This window comes from Taudactylus pleione, unplaced genomic scaffold (genome assembly GCF_031769625.1).
Source record: "Taudactylus pleione unplaced genomic scaffold, aTauple2 ptg000016l, whole genome shotgun sequence".
In the NCBI taxonomy this organism is placed as follows: domain Eukaryota; kingdom Metazoa; phylum Chordata; class Amphibia; order Anura; family Myobatrachidae; genus Taudactylus; species Taudactylus pleione.
Window position 1 is genome coordinate 15,186,348 of NW_028284418.1, and position 25,801 is coordinate 15,212,148.

Below are 25,801 nucleotides of genomic sequence, written 5' to 3' on the forward strand. Positions count from 1 at the left end.
TAAGTACCAAAATCCAGTTTTCTCCTTCATCCAATAGGGGACACTGGAGTCTTCATGACAGTGGGGACGTCCCAGAGCTCCCATCACGGATGGGAGAGAGCGCTGAGAATCCTGCAAAACAGCACAGTCATACTGCGCCGTCAAAGCAACACCATGGAAACCAAACGAGTGGAATGCACTGTAATAGAAAAAAGGAGGCTCCTTGGAGGCCATATATGCCTGTCTGATAGTCAGATGAATCCAGTGAGCAAGCGTCTGTTTGGAAGCTGGCCAACCAGGACGAGCAGCGTTCTATAAAACAATCAGAGCGTCTGTTTTACGTATAGCTGCAGTCCTTTTCACATAAATCCGAAGAGCTCTAACATCATCCAAGGATCTTGAAGTTGGTGAATCCTGTGGAAAAACCGGCACCACAATAGGCTGGCTGATGTGGAAAGCCAAAACCACTTTGGGAAGGAATTCCATTCTCGTACAGAGGGCCTAATTCAGACCCGCTCGCCAGGAGGCCGCTCTAAAATTCAGAGGGACGGCCCTGATTCAGAGCGAGCGCTCTGTCAGAGCGTCCGGCTCTGAATCAGGGCCAGAGTTCTGCCCTATCCGAATTGAATACCAAGTAAGGACGACGACAGGATAGAGCCCCAAGCTCTGACACCTGTCTGGCTGAGGCCAGCGCAAGTAGAAGTACCACCTTCCATGAAAGGTATTTAAAAACTGCACAGTCTCCAAAGGTTTGAACAGAGAAGACTGCAAGAAGGAAAGGACCAGATCCAAATCACATGGAGCCGTAGGAGGTACAAAGGGTGGTTGTAACCATATAACTCCTTGTAGAAAGGTGTGAACATCCGGAATCAAGTCTAGCGTCTTCTGAAAAAGTACAAACAGTGCTGAAACCTGAACCTTCAGGGAACCCAGACGTAGTTCGGCCAAGAAGCCTGCTTGCAGAAAAAGCAGGAGTCTGGCTAGTTTAAATTCTGTAGTAGGCGAACCCCGCCGTTCACACCTTGAAGCATAAGCCTTCTAAATGCGGTGGTAATGCTTCGAAGTAACTTCTTGCCGGGCTCGAAGTATAGTAGGGATTATCCTGGATGGGATCCCTTTCCTACGTAGGATGGCCCTTTCAACAGCCACACTATCAAATGTAGCCACTTCAAGTCTGGACAGACCAAAGGACCCTGTAGTAAAAGATAGTCTCTCAGAGGGAGGTGCCACGGATCGTCGATCAGCAGAAGACGTAGATTGGAATACCAATCTCTGCGAGGCCAATCTGGAACCACTTGGAGAACCTTGCACCTCTCCCTTTTCATGCGTTGTAGAGTCCGAGGGAGAAGGGGAAAAGGTGGGAACAGACAGACAAAATGGAATCTTCAAGGTGTTGACAGTCATTGCCTTGGGGTCTGTCATCAGAGAGCAGTACCGAGGTTGTTGAAGATTTTTGTCTTGACGCCATGAGGTTGACTTGTGGAAGACCTAGTGGACAAGTTGTTGAAACACATGAGGATGGAGCGCCCATTCTCCTGGGTGCACGTCCTGTCGGCTGAGGTAATCTGCCTCCCAATGGTCGACGCCTGGTTTGAAGAATGTTGAAATCGCCACTGAAAAACTTTTCTGCCCAGCTCAGGATGCAGCTTATCTTTTCCATTGTAGCCCGACTTCGGGTGCTGCCCTGTTGATTTATGTACGCCACTGCTGTGGCGTTGTCAGACTGTACTCTTGACTGCGGGCCCCCCGGCAAGAGCGTAGAACACTGCCCGCAATTCCGAGGTAAGGGATAATCGTGATCCCTTGTTGCCGAAGGATACCCATCATCACTGCCGCGACCTTCGCGAATACCCCGGGGCTGAAGACAAGCCGAAGGGTAAGGAATAAAACTGGAAATGTGAGTTCTGAATGGCGAACCTCAGAAACGGCTGATGAAGTGGCCAGATAGACGTCCTTTATATCTAGAGAAACCATGAATTCGGCTTCCTCCAGGTCCTGCAATAACCGACTGCAGGGACTTCATCTTGAACTTTAATATCCTCAAGTAGGGATTGAGATCCTTCAAGTTCAGAATAGCTCTGACCAAGGTCCAGCTTTGGAACTACAAGCTAACTGGATTAGAAACCCTGCCCGGTCTGAGACTTGGGAACATGGACCAAAACCCACGCGGATATTAGTTTATCACCTTTTGTAATACAACAATCTTGTCGTAGGAAAGTGAAAAACCGTGGGGGGAGGCTGAAACTGAAAGTCGAGCTTGTATCCGTGGGTGATGAGGTCCCCCAGGTGAGAGGGAAGCCTGTCATGCACTAGGTTTGTTAGTGGACTTAACCTCCTGTTGTGTAGCTGTTGCTGCGGTTCTGCCACGTCCTATGGAACCACGGGATCTGAAGCGACCATAGGAATGTCTCGGGACACGAAAGGACCGAAACAAGGGTCCATAGTAAGATCTTCTAGGAGACAGAGCCGCAGACGGAAGATAAGTGGATTTACCCCCAGTAGCCTGAGAAATCCATTTATCTAGTTCTGCTCCAAATAAGACACTTCCCATGAAGGGAAGAGCTTCCACAGCTTTCTTTGATTCAGCATCTGCCTGTCATTGTTTAAGCCAAAGCGCACTTCTCGCTGAAACCACCAGAGCTGTAGCTCTAGAGGCAAGATTGCAAACATTCCTGAACGCCTCTCCAAGGTAAGCTGCAGCTTCACCTATATGCTCTGCCAAAGGAATAAGTTCCTCCACCGGTAGCTGGTCTCTTATCCCGTCAGCCAATTGTCTTGCCCAAAACTCTATAGCTTTGTTAGTCCAGCAGCTTACAATCGCAGGATGCAGAGTCACCCCTGCAGCTGTATAAATGGATTGGAGAGTATTCTCTAATCCTGTGTTTCCTTCAAAGACATGGCTCAAGGGACCAGTAGTGTAGTCTTAGACAGACGCAAGACCGAAGGGTCTACTGTAGGAGGAGTCTTAAGATTTTCTGCTATCTGCAGGAAAAGGGTAAAAGGATAATAACCGCCGGACCGTCATCTGAAATTTTTTATCCGAATGTACCAAAGCTGACATCAGAAGAGAATCCAGCTCGTCTGAAACTGGAATTTCAATTTTAAAAAGACTGCCGTGCAGGACCCTCGTACTCCTCCTTTATCTGCAATACCTGGCTGACTGCAGAAATGAACGCCTCTATCACGTCGGATACAAGCTCAGGTTCCTCTGGGATCTCTTCAGGCGAATCTGGAGCATATTCGCCCTCTTCTAGAACTGGCATATCCTCCTCCTCCGACTGGAGGACTGAGGGTAACGGTCTCTTTTTTGAGACCTGTGGAAAGGGTCCCGTTGCCGTGGCACTGGAAGGAGCCATGGATTTTGTGATCCCTTCCATTGATTTAGCCAAGTACCGCACCCATGCCGGTTCTTCTAGAGTAGCTGACCTGGAAGCTTCTCTCCTTTTGAGAAGCCTCCAGCTCAGCAGAGATGCGACGTAACAGATGAAAACTGCATCGACCAAGACGGCGATTCTGACATCCGAGAAGCTTGCTGTTCAGGATCACAATTGTCACACAAAAGGGAGTTAGATGACTGCCCCTGTGTAAACTTCTCAGCACACACTGTGCAGGTAAAGGACTTCTGAGATGCCTTAGAGCCCCTTCCAGCCATGGTACGTATACAGAATCCACACAAACCGTAAAGTGTAGTGGAAAAGGTCAGGTAGAGCCTGAGATAGGTTTAGAGGCAGGACAGAAGGGCTTCGGTAAGGTGTATCACACTTGTCCTAATAGCACAAAACGCTAGGCATTAATAACAAGCAATCACTGATGTGAAAGTAATTACTTTCTGCCATAAATGCTCTCCTGACAAGCCTAAACCCCACTGTTCCCTTACAAGTTTAGGTCAGGCTATCAGTCTCATGCAGCAGCTTTTTTTGTTATTGCAGCAGTCAGTGTCCAAAGTGTAATGGCCGCCAGCACGCTTCAAAGAAGCACTGAGGCCGCTGGGAGGAAGAAGCAGGACTCCAGAGTTAGACTCCGTCCCCCACTATAGCGTTTAATCTGAACTGTGAAGCACGCTGTGTGAGGGAGACCTCACACATAGAATGATGCCGCTTGGCTGCCCTGCTACTCAGAGCAGCCTGCTGCTATAAAACACTGCCGATGAACCTGGCTACCCCACAAGTCGGGGAGCCAGGTTATATACACGTAACTGCCTCCGCTGCCAGTTTGACTAGTGGAGTGCCTAGATGCACGCTACGGCATGCAGAACCCCTTTTGTAGAGACAGTGATCTCTGTAGTCGGGGACCACAGGCGAACTGCGAGCAATTGCAAGTGAGTCCCCCTGGCAGCTCCAACGATGCAGACAGGCAGTCGCTGCCTGTCCTATTTCATTCATTTCTTCAGCACAGCAGCGCTACTAATAAAACTAAAGACATAACCCTTAGGAGAAGTGTATAACACTACCAGCTCCCCTCGGGCACAAACTAAGACTGAGCTTTGAGAGGGGTATAGAGGGGGAGGAGCTAGTCACATTTTTAAAATTTAAAGTGCCAGCTCCCACTTAGCACACATCTATACCCCACTGTCATGAAGCCTCCAGTGTCCCCTAGACGATGAAGTAGAAAATATGCGATCCCCCATTAGTCAACTCTTGGAACTTAACAGAGTCCAACGTTTGGTAAGACAGCAGGTCCAGACTATCCCGGGAAGGGTTTTGCTTGAGTGTGCCGACCAATTAGCGGGTATTTTTACTATGATTTTTTTTTGCTTACTCAGGGTGTTGTCCAAAGAGATTTTAAAACAACTATGATCATCCTTGTCCCTAAATCCACATCTGTATCTGGTTTAAATGACTATCGTCCCATTGCCCTCATGTCATTTATTATGAAGTGCTTTGAGCAAATGGTTTTGGAACACCTTAAGGGTGGCATCCTGAAAATTTTGATTGCTACCAATTTGCATATAGATCAACTGAGGATGCCGCTTCTTATGGTTCTCAACAAGGTGTTAAGTCACCTAGAGAATAGGGATTCATATGCAAAACTGTTTGTGGATTACAGTTCTGCCTTCAATACTATTGTGCAGTCTATACTAATTGCAAAGCTTTGGGCAGTTGGTTATGTACCCATATGTAATTGGTTGTTGGACTTCTTGACTGACCGTTCACAGTCAGGTAGATTAGGTGACCTGTAGTCGTCTTCAACTATTGTGAATACAGGAGTACCCCAAGGTTGTGTACTAAGTCCCCTTTTACATTCTCTGTACACATCAGGATTGTGTGTAAAGTACAGAATGTAATCCTATTGTAAAATTTTCAAAATGTCACCACGATAGTGGGTTTGATTAGTGATGGGGATGATATTAGTTATAGGGAAGAAGAGGTGCAACTTGTAAAGTGGAGAGAGGATAACAAGCTGCTTTTTTTTATAGCAAGAAAACCAAGGAGATGGTGATAGATTTTAGGAGGACTAGGAAAATTGCCTCCCCCAAGCCCTATCTTGAATGGCTCAGAGCTAGAGAGGGTTAGTGGATTTAGGTTCTTAAGAGCTATTTTTCAGATGATCTTCACATATCTCAAGGGTAGTTGGGAAGGCTCAGCAATGCCAAAGACTTAGAGCAAGTGGTTTACCAAGGCTGTTACTTGTAAAGTTTCTGTTGTGTTATTGGGAGTCTTAACGTACTCCATCACTGTATGGTATGGGAATTCCAAATGTTCAGGTGGTGGATCATTAGTTAGGGTGGTGACCAATCCTTACCTAGATTGGAAGAAATGTTTGCCAAAAGCGAATAAGATCATTGCCGATTCTAACCACCCGTGTCATTCTCTATTCTCCCTATTGCCCTCTGGTAAGCATGTTAGGTGCTGTCCTAGCAGGTTGCGGAATAGCTTTTTCCCCGACTTTGATTTTTAGTCTAAATTCTTACTTGTATATTTTATGTAATTTTATTAAGCTGTGAGTTTTTTTTGCATTGTAATTTTGCTGATACATTTTGTAATGTGGGAGTGACAACACATTTAAATGATTTACTGATAGATTGAAATGGGCCAGTATCTTAAAACATGCAGAAACCATGTGTAATGGGCCAATTAGTGAAAATAAATAGGCCCCTTAATGTGTTTAAAAAAATCCTGCCTTAGTGGAATACTTAATGGGAGTATAATAAAAGAATTAGGGGTGCATAACCAGCACTGTGACACTAACCTGTATACATGAGCCGAAAATTGAGTTAGAAATGGTATATGGTCTTTCCGAAAACAGAACTTGGGAGACAGCCACTATTCCCTCTAATTTTTTTTTAACACAACAATTGACATGTATTTATTACTTATACCTTTACATAGATCCACGAAAGTTGGATTTCAAAATGACAAGCCATTACATATAACCGGGTGAGACATACCTGTGTGGGAGGTGGGTGTGAGGGGTGTGGGTGGAGTTACTTCCTGGGTGCCTCTTAGTCTACCTGAAGCAGTAGAGGGTAGACCCCGAGCTGCAGGATTTCGTGTATGTCTTAGCCTCTCTTCCCGCTCTCTCCTTTCACGCTCTGCATCTTCAGCAGCACGGCTTGCACCCTGAAGGAAGAAAACAAAACGACAACCATTTATAAGACCTATGTGCGCTCGGCCCAAATGATACATAGGAATTCCTGGCACAGTAAGACTACCGTTTGAATCGATTGTTAGTCACTAGCCTGACAGTGGATATAAATAACACACAAAACCATACTCCTATAACTGAAACAAAAAGAAAAACAAAAAAAAGGACTATAAAATCAAGTTCAACTCTTATAGAAAGCCCTCCTTTGTCCATTGGACCCACTGAATTGATTATCTCCCTTTGATCAACATATATGGGCTAGCAAAAGAGAAAGCGGAAAGAAGCAAAACACATATCAGCTAGAAAACATTAAGCTGACCACACGGCTTGTCGCTGGGCCCAATAGTCGGGTTAAAAGAATCAGTGTAGACCCTTCATCAGAGTGTCATCGGAACATACAGGGAGCAATCCTCCTGTTAATGGCTGTGTAGTCCCAGCCGGGCAGGTGCGGAGTACGAAAGGCAAATAACACTTGATGAACTAATCATGATCAAAGTATGTGAGGATATCCTTGGCCAAGGTTATCCTCATATACTTGATCATGATTATTTAATCAATTATGTGACATTGATTCTGTCAGAGCCTAAATAGGCTTACTGGATACTGTGGAGTCACACCTTTTCAGAGAGTCACGTGGGCGTGACGAAACACGTTAAGGACTCCACATTTTGTTCATCTTATCAAGTGTTATTTGCCTTTCATACTTACCCAGCCGGGACTACACAGCCATTAACAGGAGTACTGCTCCCTGTATGTTCAGAGGACGCTCGGACGGAGGGTCTGATAAACCAAGGCACACGGCTTACGCTGATTTGGATGGACGGCTTGTTCTTCTAAACTGCAGTTGCCTTATTGGAAGCGGGTGTATACACCAGGCTTTTTAACTGTGGATGGGACATTGTAGAAATACAGTATATTGGAGTATACATATCTGACTAAAAACTACTTCCAACTGAACCATTTGAATTATCCCTCATTGGAATTGAAGACCTCAGAAGTGTTCCTCACTCAAATTCCGATTTTAACTTCATTGCATGTTTTCAAGAATACCTTGGCCACACTCCGTGCTAACTTATTATTGTTGCAGCGTCTGCGGTTGATACAGTGAACTCTCTCAATGGAATTACATTCATGTATTATAAGGAACTTCAGTCCGGAAACCTGCTGCTAAATATTGCAACATTGTTGTTATATTGTGTTTTATGTACCTCTCTTCCATTATTGGAATTATAATACGGTGTAATTGTGCACACAATCTAATTATCCTTTTTATTAATGTGATAATAGTATATAAGTCCATGCAATTTATTGTTGTTTAGCTACATTTGTTCTGTTATTTCTAAATACCTTCAGCGCAGATCATATATAGTTAATTATTTCTATGGCGTTGGCCAGCTGGACTTTCACAGGAGATCCCTGCAGATTGGGCTTGGAAAATAGCCTCGAGTACCAGAACTTTTATGGGTAGGGACCTCTCCTGAGAGGACCAAACACCCTGGAACTGAAAAACCACAGCTCACTAGACCCGGAGGACTGGCGCCTGTAGTCACCAAAATACAGTCCAAAATGATAAAGGGGCAACCATCTCAGAGATGTCTGGAGTCCAGCCACCAGAGAAGGGACAGATGAGCCCGATGAGAGACTGTGGACATGTGACCTGTCCCACTTAGACAACAGATCCAACTGAAGTTCCCGGGAATGGAATTGTCCGAACTAAACTGCAAAGAAGGAGGACACAAGTTTTCTTCCGCAGGACCATGAGTAGCAAGGCTTGGACAGCCACACTCTCTTCCTGGGACAAAAGGACCTTTTTTTCAGGAAGGTGTCCATCAGTATGCCCAGGAAAATCATCTGCTGCAAAAGATCAAGGTTGGACTTTTTGAAGTTCATTATACAAATGCGAGAGATCAACATACAGAGCAACAGATAAACATGGGACTGAAGGATCTCTGAGGAAGCAGCCTTGATGAGAAGATAGTTGAGATACGCAACAATGGTGATACCCAGCGAGCTAAGGTGCACCACCATGGCCACTATCACCTTTGTGAAAACCTGAGGGGCGGTCCAGAAACCAAAGGGTAGGGCCTTGAATTGCTAATGAGCATCCTGCATTGCAAACCACAGGAAGGTCTGGTGAGGCTCCCAAATGGGAATGTGGAAGCAAGCTACCCTAATGTCCATGGACACCAGGAACTTACCCTCACCCGATTGGAGTGAATCAATCTCGGCCTTCCGTAATTGAACGTTCAGAGACTTAAGATTGAGAATGGCTAGTATATTATAGTAATGCAGTTAAAACAAAAACAATGCAATAGCAGGGAAAATAGTGCAAAGACTGGCAATAATGCAAAGACTGGCAGTTATGAAAAAATACATCAGCAAAATCAACACCAACCCCCAAGCACAGACCCTGCAAATACACAACACACAAATATAGGGGGAGGATGACACAAGAGCCTGGCCCAGAGTGCAGGTGGTGTCTCCAAGACTGCTGCTTTACTGCTGAGGAGCTCCCTCACAAGAGGGTGTCTGTGTTAGAAGTCTTTGTGTGCTGTCTGCATTCAGGCACATGCTGTGGAGGAGCGGAGGAATATAAAAAAATTACACCTCCATGCCATCCAATGGAAGATGGGTGCTTATAAAATGGACAGATCTATCAAGTGAAAGCGCAAATATTATCCACATATAATATATATATATACACACACACACACACACACACACACACACACACACACACACACACACACTTCGGAAGAACGGCGGCACTCGAATAGATACTGACAATAAGTTAGCAGGTACAATTCCAACGTTTCGATGCAGTTTATTACATCATCATCAGGGCAATGCGTATCAATAACAAGCATTTACCTTATAGTAATCCCCATACCACGTGAAACAGCAGCGGCAACCGAGAGAGGAAGTAGACGCCCACCACAAGCGTCATCACTTGGTGTCCGTTGCCATAGTGAAATACATAGACATAACAAAAAATAATAACCCAAACTACAAAGCACTAGAATAATAAAGGTAGCACATATATGGGTCATGAAATTATCAAAAAGGCAGTGCAAACCTAGTCTCATTCAGACCTCTTGGGGCCAAAGTACCAAGACGGTAATTCCAGCGTGTTTCACATCTTAAAAGTTTAAGAGACCTATCCCCGCCCCTAATGGACTCAGGGACATTGTCTATAATAATGTACCGTAGAGTTGATAAATTGTAGACAGCCTGCGCAAAGTGACACGCTACCGACTGGTCACTCCTACCTCTGTCATTAGCCGTTCGTATAGTAGATGAGCGGTGCATAGCCATGTGCTCACGAAGTGTCCTCTGTTTTACCTACGTATCCTAGTCCGCAAGGACACAGGATCAGAAAGACAATAAAGTTAGCAGTACAACTTAATACATGCCGAATGGAAAATCTTTTTCCACTACAGGGATGACAGAAGGAAGTGCCCACAATCACGTAACGACATGTTAGGCAATTATGACATTTGTAGCACCCATTCTTCTTAGTAAGAAAATTACTGGTAGTGCATTTATTAAGCCCGAAAAAATCTGTCTTCATGACCCAATCCCTGATGTTTTTGCCCCTGGTACAGCAAGGCATAACATCAGTATCATGAAGATTGAATATATATTTTGTAATAATTTGGTCGATAATAACAATGTCAACATTCATTCATAATATCCACATTATGTCGACAAGCAACACGTCCACATTCTGAGAAATGCTGACATTAGGCCTGATAGTTGTATGCTATTCTCATTGTTGCTGCATCTATGGACAATGAGAAAATATTGTAATGCTGCAGGAGGCGTCTGCGGGGGTAAAAAAAACAAACAAAATGCCTCAACAGCATTGCTGTTCTAAGATGCAGCAGTCATTACCCATCTGAGTATATTTAAGCTTACTCAGAATAAGCAGCAGAACTGCTCAGCAAAAGCCAGGAAATGTGCATTGTCGCAGGCCAACCCGCCCTTAAATGGGCGTAGCTCATCAGTCATGCTGCGGCTTAGGGGCACTGCGAGCACACATGCGCAGATCTCTAACAATCGGACTTTTACTTTCCAGAATTAGGGTTTGGGTTAGGCTACAGGACATTAGGGTTAGACACTAAAAGAAGGGTTAAGGGGACTGTAGGTGCCGAAATGCTGGTGCATCAGATGACTGTCACATTACCACTGGAACCTGGAAGCCTCTGCTGCCGTCGGGACAAGGTAAGTGACCGGTGGGCCACCAGGGACTAATATAAAACTAAATTACAACAAAGGAGGCAGGAGCGGGGGACTGCATGTGCTGGCTTTGAGGGACACATGTACCCACAGGGCAGCCTGTTTAGCGCTGCTCTAATAGCTGGTCCCCACGCATGTCATTCTAGGAGGGCAATTAGATCCCAGTGTAGGCCACCAGAGCAGAGCTCATTTAGGGCTCTCTGTTGCCACAGGGACCAAGCCTCAGCGTGACACAGCAGCGCTAGAAAGACAAAATGTCCCCATTTACACAGGGCCTCCCTACAGAAAACATACAGGTGGAGGATCAGAATACACACAAGGAGAATGTACTCCATAATCCGATCTATTTGTATTTGAGTGTTTTGCTAAAGCATAATTCCATTTGTCTGATGCAACTGTTCATAAATAGTAAAGCAGTCTTACCCACTGACCGCCATATTGAGCATTTACCTTCGAACTAAAACATAACAAAAAAGCAGACACCAACTGAAGTAGAATTGCATATACCCAATTTACACTATTAGTATATATAGGATTATAGCATAAGGAAGATAACAGAAGCAATTAGAAATGGACCATCTCTAACACTGGCATGTAGAGTGCATGGTACTCACAAATTTCAACATGTTCCAGTCAAACACGTAGTCATAGGAGAAGCCTTGACGGTGGAACAGGTTCCTGAATAATTGCCTTAAGTAGGAGTAGTCTGGTTTATCATCGAAACGTAGAGACCGACAGAAATTTAGGTAGGTGGCAAACTCAGCTAGAAACAGAGGGGGAAAAAAAATAAATAATGATAAACATCCAAATCCTTACAGTAACAGTGCCAAAGTCACAATTACATAGGCAGAGTTGGTGAATTGCTAACCATAGTTTTGGCTGCCTATGCATCTGTATAGCAGCTGGCCACCAACACAAAACAGAGTGTCTTAGACAAATACAGCACTCTATAAATATATCCGTCTGTTATTACCCAGTTTTGTTCTATTAATGTTTCCAATTGTAAAGCGCAATGGAATATGCTGCGCTATATAAAGGAACTTAATAAGTAAATAAATGACCATCTCTAGAAGGAGCTACTGCTCTACAGGGGAACAAATATGCATGTGTAACTCTTCCAAAACATTTCCCTTATATTTGGAAAACTACGTCTACTGTGGAAATTAGCATTGACCACTTTAATAGGGACGTGAACGTGTGTGAGAAGGATGAGCAATAAAGAGTAATTAAGGGGGGGGGGGGAGATATGAGTAGGTTTAATCTAGTGCCATCAGAGCAATGTGAAAGAGGTACGTCTCTCCACCCAGTAACTTACATGGATAACTTTTACACAGGACCTCTATTGGCGTTGACATCTTTTTCTCACTGATGCGTTCATATTTTTGCCTCTTTGTGGCTGCTTTTAGTCCTTGCCATGGAAGGGAACCCAGATTGAAATACATCAGCACATAACCCAGGGACTCCAGATCATCCCTACGAGATTGTTCTAAGTGAGAAAGTTAAATAAAAAATGAAAAAAGCAGTTGCAGTTTGTGAACGTGTAAGTGTGTGTGTGTGTGTGAGTGATTTATTGCGTTCCCACTAGGCTGTTTTAGTGGGGCGCCGCCACCCAGCACGACTTTCAAAGGGCAAAATGCGCCCTGCCCTTTTGGCGTCGGGTGAAAAGAAGGCGTGCACATGCGCACGGCATTTATTCACTGTGAGGGGAGAGCTTGGGGGAGGCCCTGCACCTCTAAGTGCTGGGCAGTCCCCCAAGTGTGACAAAGTGTAGGGGCATCACAAGGACACGGCCCCTCCCCAGCCAGCCCTGCCCGCAGTCTAGCGAGAAAGCACACACGTTAATGGAATGGTGGAGGGGCGATAAACGTTCCAGTGGGAAAAATCAACTAAGTAGGAAGGGGTCCTCTCTAAGATGGGGTAGCCTCAAGTTTCTTTACTTAAATTAGAACTATGGATGCACAATCTACAAAGTCATTAATGTAACCTTACTGGACTTCAGCCACAACAAGTACAAATTAAACAGCACATGGCAAACAATGAAGCTGAGAAATTTACTACCGATGTACACTTTTTGAACTAAATTTCCAAGCTTTGCCACATACATACATACATACATACATATATATATACATATACACACACACACACACACACATACATACATACATATATGAGAAAATCATCCACAAGCAATGCTTTTTTTTGTGGCGGATCAGTGCATTGATCAAAGCATTTATTCTCCAGTTTCAACTAAAATGGTGAGTTAGGTGGAGGGCAAATGGGTCTATATGAGACCATTCTAATGGTCCAAGTTCCAAACTTCAGATACTGAAGTAGTAATCTAATAGAATTTAGAATAGCTTAAAGGCTGTAATGATGCATACACATGGTCAGATTTTTCTTCAGATCTTAACGATAACGATTGTAAAAATCGTTCATATCTGAAGGAAAATCTGACATATCTGAACGATGGACGATGAACGATGCGCGTTTCCGTTTGTCAGATAACGATATCTGACATCTGATGTGTTTGCAGTCAGACTTGGACGATTCCATTCATTTTAATGCAGTCAAAAATCGTTCAATCGTTCAAGAACTTTGGTAAAATCGTTCATCTGACAAATATGACCATGTGCATGCTCCATAAAACACATTACAGAGAAATCTACAATAAGTCTAAGGCCCGTATTCTATTAGTTTTGCATACACGATAAAGTTTTGCATGTCGGACTTTGACTACATCGCGTATTTTAGCCATGGAAACTTATCGTGCGCTAACCCCGATTCGCCCTATTCAATTCCAAAAGATGCAAACACGGAGACATGCAAAGTCAGAACAGGCGAGTGGTGTCAGAATCGGGGAAATCCGGCTGAATCCCCCAATCATGCAGAAACATTGGGGATCAATGTAGTAGTGCCAGATTTGCCCTAATTAAACTATCTGGGGTACTTAAGTTGGTACAATTACCTCTAATTAGCATCTTTGCACAAGTGGTGAAGAATAGCATTAAGCAGTATTTTTTGGAGAAAAGTAGACCTGTCAAATTTGGGGTACTTGAAAATGGGTGCTAGCATATTTAAAAGTTGCTAAAGTGAAGTTATAAGAAATGTAAAAAAAAAAAAACGCACCTTCAGCAAACACCTGCAATAATAAAAAACACCTCACCCATACTTTGCTACTTTTATGTTTGTATCCCCACTTTGTACTTTTTCGTCCCCAAATTCAAACCACTTTTTAGAAGTGAGCCTTACCTTTTTTTTTTTTTCAGGGATTTTTTGACGCAGTTATCTTTTGGGGACTTGTCCCAAAGGTTCTCAGTGGTTTCCCCACCTGTGCACCTCTAAATAAAAAAATGTTGTACTTCTTTTCTCCTGCTATTCAGAGGCGAATCTTTTTCGCCTATAATATTGCATTGCGTTTCTGCGTACGCAAAAAGCGGATGGAATTGAATACAGAGAAAAGTTTCCGCCTGGCAAAAAGTCGCAATCGGCGATACTTTTTTGCAGATCTCGGCTTTTTGCTCCTAATTAAATACGGGCCTAAGTTACATATTGTGCAAAATTAGAACAATGAGTATGTTAGATGCTACATGGGAGACCACAGTTCACATACTTACCTATTCCAAGGTGAGTGTTTATGGATGCATATCGGGCAGTGCCTGTTAAGTTCTTGTTTTCACGGTAGGGTATATGCTGGTGTGTTCGAGCATCTCGATATTTCTTTGCAAGACCAAAGTCAATGATGTAAACCAGGTTTCCTTTCTTACCAAGTCCCATCAGAAAATTATCAGGTTTAACATCACGATGGATAAAGTTTTTGGAATGAATATATTCGATGCGACTAATCTGTAAAATAATCAAGAACACATCTAGGAGTCAAATAAATAAAAAAAAAATCTAAATATCCTCTAAAACTACAGATTATTTTAACAGTTGTCTAATTCAACTAGTTGAATTTAGTACTTTTAGCTATAAGGATTAATAGAAACCAACCAACCTGGTTTTGTCTCAAGTAAAATCACAGTTTGAAATCCTGCTGCAAAATCTGCCATTTTTGCAGGACGACTCTGGGCCCGATTCACCACTGTACACAAGTGCGATTACACACGCAATTGGCCGATTGTTGCGTACTGCGCATGAATCGCAGTGCACAAACTAGCCATTGAGTTCGGAACTGATCTAAATGACTATGCAGACCCGTCACAGAGTGATTGACAGGAAGTGCAGTATGTGGGTGGTCGGGCGTTGCAGGGGAGTGCATAAATTATCCATTGCGATGGCCTACACAGCCTGAGGGCTGATAGCGTGCGAGTAAGGTCAAAGCTTGTGCGAGAGGCTGCGATGGTACTCTATGTTACAGATTGTTTCACAGTGGTAAGTAAAGTGTGTGTCCTTAGGCTATGCTGCGAGGGCACATCACACCCAGTTACGGTACAGATACATTGCAAATGTTCCAGTGAACCTCTATGGGGTGTGAGGAAAAATTATACAAAGTGGTGGTCGCAAGTTGCTGGATAAATGATTGGCATGCCGGCACCAAAGTTGGTAAAAAAAAAAGTTGCTTTTTTTGGGGGGGTTTAAACCATTTTATTTAGTTTAAACCAGATTTACTAAAGCTTGGAGAGAGATAAGACTGTGAGATAAAGCACCAACTGATCAGCTCCTACCTGTCACAAGGTACCACCCCTACCTAGCAGACTATTTGTAGGACCGGCCATTTATTGAAATAGAGGTCTGTCCCTATCCACAGACCCCCTCCACACCCATACAGCCCATGTTATCTGGGAATAGGAGGGTGTCCTCGGAGGACTGGTAATAATCATATCTGGAGTTACTACCAATACACTTAATACAGTGTGGACATTTGCTATTTTTATTGGAGCTATATCCTTATATAGGACCCCTCATTTTACTCTTTTCTATGTGTATATGGTTTGTTAGGTGTGTATAGCAGTACTAGGCACATTGTGATATTTTTATATATACAGTTTTTGATTAATTTTTATATATTTAATGTACGCCGCTTTTTTAATATAACTATTGATCTTTGTACTAATAAAACCAGATTAAATTAAAATATATTGTGGTTACTCAATTTAAGCGGTAGGCGCAGGTACCCTTATGTTGTTTTTAGGTTAACAATACATACAAGCGTGTAGTAAACTTGTTATCGTACGTGCACCAGCTGCAACCCCCTCTTTATGTGCATCATAGCAGACTGCTAGTTCTATTTGTTTCATTTATTGCATCACACAAGCACAGCCTTATTCTTCTTTTACTATACAGGCTGTGTTTGAAAAATGACGACAGGAGCTGACTGGGTTGGTGCTTTATCTAACAAATTTATATCTCCGAGCTTTATTAAATCTACACCTTAATGCTTTCTAGCATTGACAATCCAAAGGTTTTAGCATTTTTTTTTATCTCATCTAAAGAGAGCCAGACTAAGGGTGGGTACACGCATGAATGATAATCGGCCCGATTTGGCCAGATCGGAATGACAAAAATCGGGCATATTGTGCAGTGTGTATATGCCCGATTTGCATGCTCCCATGCGATAGCATGTGATTGCCGGTCGTTTAGGTGTGTACCAACCCCAATTCTTTCTTCCTTCCACTCATCTCAGTAGGACTGAAGGTTTTGAATTGAAAAAAACATGAAGGAAATTAACCCATGATGTGTTAGTCTGTGTATTCCTTCTTAATGTGTTGGAGTTGATTACCCTAAGATTGAGAATGTTAGTTTTTTCCTGTCCTATAGGATTGTTAGGGCGGCAGTTTTAGGAGTCTTACGTGATGCTAGGCAGATTTAGTACTTCTCTGGTCTGGTTCACCCTCCGACCCTGTTTCTCTGTTGTGTGTAAAACAAGAGATATGGTAAGAACTTACCTTTGTTATCTCTGTTTCTACGAAGTCCATAGGGTCCACAGGGTTGACCTTGGGGTATAGGTTGGGAACCAAATCCGGGCACCACGCAGTTAAAGCTTTTAGCTCCCAGGATGCACTGGGTCCACTCTCCCTATAACCCCACCCCCAAGCCAGAGGCACCTCAGTTTGTAAGTAGCCAAAGGCCGGAGGAGGAGAGAAAAAGAGAGAGAAAACTGGAACACTCAATAACCATACTCACAGAAATGGGAGCCGGAAAACCGGTGACCAGCCACACAGCCCATATGAAGCCAGGTGCGTCAGGGCGGGCGCCCTGTGGACCCTATGGACTTCGTAGAAACAGAGATAACAAAGGTAAGTTCTTACCATATCTCTTGTTTTCTACTTCAGGGTCCATAGGGGGTCCACAGGGTTGACCTTGGGGATGTCCCAAAGCAGTTCAACCAAGGGTGGGGACGCTCCTGTGCTGAGAGGAGAATCCGTCGCCAAAAAGGAAGCATCCTGAGAGGCAAAGGAAACCAATGCCTAGAACCTTAAAAAGGTGTGGACAGAAGACCACGTGGCCACCTAGTAAGGCAAAACAGCCGAGTCGCCACAGCGAGCCGCACACGAGGGTCACATGGCCCGAGAAAAAACAAGCATCAACAACAGGAAGGCCTACCCATGGGTAGGCCCCTGAGGAAGACCTACGAGGCCCTCCAGCCAACATTTGGTTATAGGCCGGCCATCCTTTCCTGTGAAAACCAGAAATCTCAGACCACCAATAAGGAGTCCGATTTCCGTAAGGAACCTGAACGGATCACATAAATCCAAAGAGGCCAGACCACAGTCAATGAGGCCACACCAGCCGAGAGGACTGGGGACAGAATGGCCGTACCATAAGTTCCAGAATAATATGGAACCTGAAAACCACTAAGAAGAAACACAGGGCGAGAGCAACTCCCACCCTGACATGATGCCCTCCAGAAGAGAGAGCCACATGAGAACGCTCCCAATTCAGACACTCTCCTGGTTGATATAAACACCCTGAGAGAAAGAGAGAGCCGAAGCAATAGACCATGTAATGGCTATCACAACCAGCGGTTCCATTGACTGTCCCCGGAGGTAACGAAGAACCACTACTTACTCCCAAGGAGTCCCTAGGGAGGACAAATGGAGGCATAATCAAGAAAACACTCCAAAGGATGAACTGGATACCAGAGTGGAGCAATTCCATATCTTAACCATACTGACAGTGTAGAGATCCGCACTGTCAGGAAGACCAGGCCAAGTGTGAAACCCAAGCCAGCCGGAAGGAATGCCAGAATATCTGGAAATCCTGGACACCGGAGGATTGTATCGACAGGTACAATACCATAAGATTTATGGCTGCCACAGTTTGTGGTAGGTCCCAGCAAAAGCTGATCCATGTGCTCTAATCATTCCAACGATGACAAAGCCAGGGAAGCCGTAAGACCACTGTAAGGACACAGTCAAAGACAAACGACCCAGCTCCAAGGCAAAACCAAGGACCCTGAGACAACAGGTCCGGGCAGTGAAGCATCAGGGATGGAGTAGCGATGTAGAGACTCCGAAGATCCAAGTACCCCTGACATCTGGGGCAATCAGGAGCCACTAGCAGGAAAGCATCTCCGTCTCGATTGAAAACACTTCCAAAGACCTCGAGGAAGAAGGGAGACCGGAGAACACAGGTACACAAAGTGGAAGGACCACTTCACCGACAAAGAGTCGCTGAAGGTTGCTTCAGAATCCCCAGAGCTGGACTTTAACACCATAGTGTGATAAAGTCAGAAGGCCATGAGGGTCACCTCAGGGGGGCCCCCCCTGCTCACCAGGAGATGAAACCTCTCTTGGGGAAGAGACTAGTCCCCGGGATGCACGTCGTGACGGCTGAGGACTCCCGCTTCCCAATGGAGAGCTCCTGAAATGAACGCTGCCGAGATGGTCGGGAGGAGACCCTCGGACTATGTCCGAATATGTGACATACCTGTCATTGCCACCCAACGAACAGTGTTGCTAAAAAGGAAGCCACTGTCCTGACCCTGTCGGACTGAACCTTTTCAGGTTCACCGGGAAACAAGAGTTATGCCAGAGTAAGTTAATTGACAGGGTGGAATCGACAGACGTCCAACTGCACTGAAAAGGATTCGATCCAGACACTGTCCATAGCAAAGAAAACCCTGGACGAGATGGCCATAGCCACCCGGACAGGGACCGACTTGCCTCCGGAGAGAGCATCATCGTTTGAACAGTTATCCGACAGAAAAAACTCGTTCCATCTGGAGATGAGCCAATTATGGAAAGGCCTGGAATGGAACTGAGCCCATTCCACCATGCATCCCAGAGTGTAAAGACATCTGTCGACTGCGCAGACAACCATGTACTCCTAAATGGAAGAGAGGAGATTCCGTCTTACGCCAGAAGAATTCTCAGATTCTGAGAATCCAGCAGGGATCCTAGATGAAGAATACCCAGAGAGGGATGCAGGGAGGACTTTTTCCCCGTTGATTAAACGTCTGCACCCTGAAGAAGCCACAGTCATCCTGACCTGGCCGTAAAGTACCCTGGTGATCCCGCTAAGAGCAGGAGGCCGTCCAGGTACAGGAGCATTGGGATATACTGAACAGAAGAACTGTCAGAAAATACAAAACGCTGGTAAACCCCTGTGGGGCTGAGGACAGTCCCAACAGGCAGAGCCCGAAAAATTGTAAGTGTTGCTGTGATACAGCAAACCTCAGCCCATGCTGAGGAAAGGTCTCTGTAAGTACCCGTAGGCACGCGTCCTGTATATCCAGTGATACCATAAAGTCCCCAGGTTCCAAACATCGTATGATGGAGCATAGGGATTTCCTCCTGAGCCCAGGTAGCTTTAGGAACTGGTTCAGGGAATTGAGACAGAGAATAGGCCAAAGAGGACCATTCAGCCACCGCACCAGAAAGAAAGCAGAACAACCAGTCCATCACTGAGATAGTGGGGATGGCCTAATTAGCTCCGCTTACCGCAACAACTGCATAGCTTTCTGGATCTGTAAGGCCCTTGTAAAGAGGGCGTACCCTCCTACCAACGTAGCCGCGGCAACTTGACACTAATACCGGGCGAACTGAGAAAATCGGTATCTCCCAGTTGTAGGCCTGTCCCGTCAGGCTGAAGAGATATCCGTAGGTTCAGAAGCAGCATCGGCTGGCAGTCCAGGCCTTCTCGGTACTGGATATGTCGGCCCTTGTAGATGCCGACAGTCTACGAAGAAACAGACCTTTAGGCTGACCCAGAGGACAAAAAAGACTTAACAGACTTAGTCTGAGGCCTTGTAGTGGGCATAGCTGAAAGCGGTAAACTTGTCGTTAGTAATACTGCCAATGTTACTACAATCTTGTCAAGGTCAGGACCAAACAATATCAACCCTAAAGATGGTATCTGCACCTCTGCATTCCCAGAGCGCAGCCATAGGGTATTACGGAGGATACAGTCGCAGCCGGAACTCTGAAAGTTAGGAGACTGGTATCCAATATAGGCATTTCCACCTATGACAACAGCATATATTACGTGAGCGACCAAATACATTTGAACCCCCGACGTGTTGGAGGGGAAAAAACGTTACAAATGCATCAACCCAATATGCAATAGTATTAACCAACCATGCTATAGCCATGGTAGGATGGGTAACAACTCCTGAAAGCAAGTATACTGATTTCAGGCAGAGTTACCACCTACGGATCCGAAGAATCCGACCACGCAGGAATGGGAGGCGTAGTAACGTCTGTAATCAGACGAGTAACACGCCCATCCACCCCAGGAGGGGCTCGTGATGACCCTCAGGGAATTTGGGACAGGAGGCCAAACACTGTTGTAACACCTCCTATCTGGCAACAGCCAGAGTCCCGCTATGCGATCCACCCGCTAGTCAGCAACAGGGAACCCGAAGGCACGCAATACTGAGGGTGTATGATACAGGTGCAGGTCAACATTCACTCTAACCAGAATGGACCTGCTACCAGCCCTAAAGCAGGGATAATAATACCTGAAATAGGCTTCCCCCCGTGTAAGAGGGAAAGAGCCCCAAACAGGACCCAGTTCACGGCAGAGCCAACTGGGAAGTAACCACAGGGCGTCAACCACGCCAATTAGCGTTTCGTAGAAAACGACATCCACCCAGGGTGGCTGTTGTGGTAATCCCTGCAAGGGGAATGACAGACTATTGTGGCACCAGGGGGAATTCATATACTGCGAAAAACCCCTGCAGGGAGCGGTAGTCTGTGTCACAGGGGAAGAGTGCAAGAAGCTGCGAGATACCCTGAGATGAAAAGGGCAGTATGGTGAAGTAACCCCAAGTGAGGTACAACAATGGGGCCCGCCCGGCGATCCGCAATTGAGAGGATCCCGAGAAAACAAACCGCCCAAGGGGGTCGTGAAAGAGGCCAGCACCAGATGACGCCACATACAGAACCCTTTATGAGTCAAATCCTCCGCACTAACACCTGCAGCACATGACTTGCAGGATAGTAAAAATGGGTGCAGTATAACGCTCTATCTCCTGGTCAGACATATCTGACCAATCTTGGCGGAAATATTAAGCAGCACTATACTGGTCCTGACTGATGCCAAAAATTAGCTGCAGGGACCCATTTTCAGCGTATGCAACACACAGTTCCATCTAAAATATGGCAACGTGCAGCACGCAACAGTATGTGACAAACCACACAAATATTAACAAGTATATAAATGTGAGGTCTCAGAACCACCCTAAGTACAGCTGTATTAGGGCAGATAAAGAAAAGGGATAGATATACACTGACAGGTGAGAGAATAAAGTACAGTCAGCACTAGCATAAGTCACATACAATGCAGATATATACATATATACATAAACATGTCATATAATATACTGCACTATTACACTGCATTCAACTTACCCAGATTCAGTGTCTGGGAAGGCTACAGCGCTGTGTACACTGACCTGATGGTGAGGTACGCAGGGGGACTGGACCAACTGCCATCCTGAGAGATTTCTGCTGCACCACAGAGATAAAATGGCCGCTGGAGACCTCAGAGGAAGCGTGGCCCGCGGAGGAAGCAGCTCAGCGACGCCAGACTATGGATACTGAAAGGCGCGCTGAGCTGAGGGGAGGAGCCGCTGTAACAGGGAAGGCTGCCTCCCCTGGCCGGCTATTAACCCCCGGGACGCCGGCTCCCTGCACCGATCGTTAAGTCCCTGGTGGTCTAGTGGACACACGGGGTATGGGGGGCCCGCCGCCACTGCCGGCGCCTCCGGTCTGTCCCCTGAGACCGGAGGCACAGGACTGCATTTGAAATGCGCGGATCACCGCAAGCGGTGATCCGCGACCTTACCTGCTCCCCGTGGATCCGGCAGCAGTCCTGGGCGCCCACAGAGTCCGGCTAGTACAGACTCTGGGGTCCCGCTGAGATCCCCAGATCTGTACTGGCGTCTCAGCGCCAGCGGGGTGACGGAGCGGCAGCTTAGACGTCCTATGGACAGTCCGACGCTGCCGCTCTGAAGAGTCCAAAGTCCATGGAAAAAACTTTGTCCCTAAAAAAATAAAATAAGCTTAGGGGCTGCTAATCAGCTCCCCCTGCGCTAACGGTGACCCGACTCCGGCCGGGCACCAACTTAAACTGAGGTGCCTCTGGCTTGGGGGTGGGGTTATAGGGAGAGTGGACCCAGTGCATCCTGGGAGCTAAAAGCTTTAACTGCGTGGTGCCCGGATTTGGTTCCCAACCTATACCCCAAGGTCAACCCTGTGGACCCCCTATGGACCCTGAAGTAGAAATTTACTGTATTGGTTCAGCACACTCAAATGAAGACTACAAGCAACAAGAATGTGAAATACCAGGGGGGATTACCTTTTATTAACTTTTTTTTTTTTTTTTAAAGAAGTTACACCATAATGAAAAACCAGAGGTTTTTTTAAAACATTTGGTTTTAAACATGGTTTAAACCAGCCAACTCTATCTTGCACCCATCTAATTAAATGGCCCCTTAGAGCAGCAGGTCTAGCTGCTGCTTCCGAAAATTGTATACATTAGAGATATAAGCGCATAATAGAGCTTGTCATATCTGTATAATATTGAAAAACAGCTGTTTGTTAGAAGCAGCCGGTTACAGGAAGAGCCCAAACACTGGTTTTTTTTTTCATGTTCAATCACCCCCTACATAATCCATTTGTATGGATCCATCCTACGTAAACGACATCACTCCATAGTGAGGTGGGGACTCCATAGTGAGGTGGGGACTCCATAGCTCAGACATTTTTATTTTTTTTTAATCACGTCCCAGATGCTCGATAGGAGTGAGATCTCAGTGTTCATTCTAGGAGCCGGACGGCTATTTATTCAGGGAACTTCCGTACACTCAAAAAAGGGGTCATGGTCACTCAAAGAGGGCATGCCCTTGAGACACGGTTCCTGTGCTGCTGGGCTGCCCACATGCTCTCCATGCAGCACAGCATCTATACACTCACCGGTGATTGTTTTATGGAACTTCCCAACCCCTCCCAGGACAACGCGGCCCAAGGGTGCGGATGGCTGTTTCAGGGAGCACCACCATAAGCCTACAAACTCTTAGAGCGTATTGTTTACAACTGCCTTACCAAAGTTTATTTCTTTCCACTCCCGGATTGACCCATTCCAGTCTGGCTTCCGTCCTCTCCACACCATTGAAACTGCCATCCCGAAAGTCAGCATTTACCTATTTGCTGCCAAATCTAAGGGTCACTACTCTATGCTCATTCTTCTCGACCTCTCTTCTGTTTTTGACATTGTGGACCACACTCTCCTCAAGCAAATCCTTCACTCCCTTTGGTCTACGTGGCACTGCCCTTTCCTGGCTGTCCTCCTACCTTTCCTTCGCTGTCTCCTCTAATGACTCCACTTCCCCCCACTTTCACTAACGGTAGGTGTTCCCCAAGGTTCTGTACCCCTATTCTCCCTTTATATATCCTCTTTGAGTGAACTAATCAGCTCTCTTGGCCTCCAATATCATCTCTATGCTGATAAGCATTCGGTATGAATAGCCGGCTGCCGCATGAGCGGCGGTTCGATTCCCGGCTGCGGCAGCCCGACAAAACAGCAGAGCCCGGTAGCGGAAGCCCGACAGCGCTGGAAATCCCGATAGTTCCTAAGGTAAGTACTTACTGACCTAACAAACCTCCTAACCCTCCCTTCCCCGCTGCCTAAACCTAAGTCCCCCAGGGGGTGCCTAACCCCAAGTCCCCCCCGGGTGCCCTAAACCTAACCCTCCCCCCCAGCGGCTGTCCGCTCTCGGCGCCCGGCACCCCTTCGAACGGGATGCCGGACGCCGGCTTCCTAAATCTAGATTTTAGACGCCGGTCATTTATCCCTAGGCGGGATAGTGGATTCGGGAAGCCGGCGGTCGGGATTGCGGCCGCCGGCTTCCTAAATGTATCCCGCTGATAATACTCAGATCTACCTTTACCCTTCTGATATCTCCCCTCACTCATATATCTCCAACAGTCTCTCTGCTATCTCTTCATAGTTGTCCCAGTACTTTATTAAACTTAACAGGAACAGGTCTAATGCTTCTATCGATATATCTGTCTGGTGGGAAAAAAAATCTGGTCTGTTTCCAGTGCTTGGGAGCAAATTTCTATGGTTATTTGCCATTATAAATTACCAGATTTTCCTTCCCACCAGACATGTTGGACAGATATATCTATAGGTGTGTACGCAGCCTAAGACTGAGCTGATCATTTTCCCACCCTTACTGTTCCCGCTAGGCTGTTTTAATGTGGCACCGCACCCTACCCAATTTTAAGAGGGGGGGGGAAAAATAAATAAATAAAAAAAAATCGCCCTGCCCTTTGAGCGGCGCCCCACTAAAACAACCTGCCCTGTGCCTTTCCCACCCGCGGGCAGTGTCCCACGGGTGGGAAAAGCTGCGGTGAGCTCTCTCCTCAACACGGCATCTTTTCACCGTGAGGGGAGAGCTTAGGGGAAGCCCAACACCTCCGTAAGTGCTGGGCACTAACCAAAGTGTGACGAATTATGGCGTGTTCCCCGATATACCACACCTCCTTTCTGGCACACGAGCGCCTTCGCAAAGCACAGATACTCTGTAGCCGGACGCTCCGCGTCCTGACCTTCCCGCAATCTAGCGGAAACACTAACCCTCCCGCATAATCTGTTCCCACAATTTCATTATCTATTGATGGCACAACCATTTCCGCTAGCCCCTAAGTGCATTGTCTTGGAGTTATCCTTCAATTATCCCCCTCCTTCAAACCTCACATTCGGCACATTTTTGCAGTCCTGCAGTATCCATCTCAAAAATATTTTTAGGATCATCCACTCACTGGTTATCTCCAGATTGGACTACTGTAAACTCCTCCTATCTGGCCACCCCGACACCCACCTCTCTCCATTCCAATCTGTCCTTAATGCTGCTGCTCGGCTCATCTACCTCTCCAAACGTTCTACATTGGCCTCCCCTCTCCTACAAGCCTTACATTGGGCTCCCTGTCCCATTCAGAACACAATTCAAGCTTCTCACCCTTAGGGCCATATTCAATTACAGGCGAAAAGTCCATTGCGTGCCGTATTCAATTTGGAATCAGAAAAAACGGGACCTGGCTCCTAGATTTTAGAAACATTGGTCAAGCCCTGTTCTATTCGGTTTCGTTCTACAGATATAGCCACATGGAAATATATTACAAGCTTCCTCTTAAACAAAAGCAGAACAACAAAATGCTAGCATCTGACCCTTCCTTAAGGCCATAAACTAAAGCCATCACAATCATGTTCAAACACAGCTGTCTCTATATTTGGCAGCCATTTCATCCTGCTGCTTGGGAGCAGCTTGTGGAAGAAATGTTATCTATGTTACCAATATCTCAGACTGATGTTTTTCTACACAGTTATTTTTCTTAAAAAATTCCAATTCTCTGGTGTAACGTAGTAGAGACAGCCATCCTGTGGGCTGAACCAGTGCTCAAAATGTAGTCAATGCATTCACTGGAAAACCCTCCTTTCATGCCATAATGACCTGATAAAGACTCATTCTCATGAATACCTGCACAGCCCACAAATGACAGTCTGCACTGAGGGACTGATTCAAAGATGGATGCAAATGCCATCACAG

The 25,801-nt window shown here is 45.7% G+C and overlaps 1 protein-coding gene across 2 annotated transcripts in view; it reads right to left on the reverse strand.

Annotated features, from left to right (window-relative positions):
- The window catches only part of CSNK1D (casein kinase 1 delta), a 50,470-nt gene that overhangs the window by 20,160 nt on the left and 4,509 nt on the right, over window positions 1-25,801 (reverse strand). For both annotated transcript variants that reach the window (XM_088474951.1, XM_088474960.1), the window contains exons 4-7: window positions 14,421-14,649; window positions 12,119-12,289; window positions 11,418-11,566; window positions 6,368-6,539 (exon numbers count right to left, since the gene is read on the reverse strand). In XM_088474951.1, the coding sequence (XP_088331077.1) occupies window positions 6,368-6,539; window positions 11,418-11,566; window positions 12,119-12,289; window positions 14,421-14,649 (721 nt within the window). The remainder of the gene's footprint in view (window positions 1-6,367; window positions 6,540-11,417; window positions 11,567-12,118; window positions 12,290-14,420; window positions 14,650-25,801) is intronic.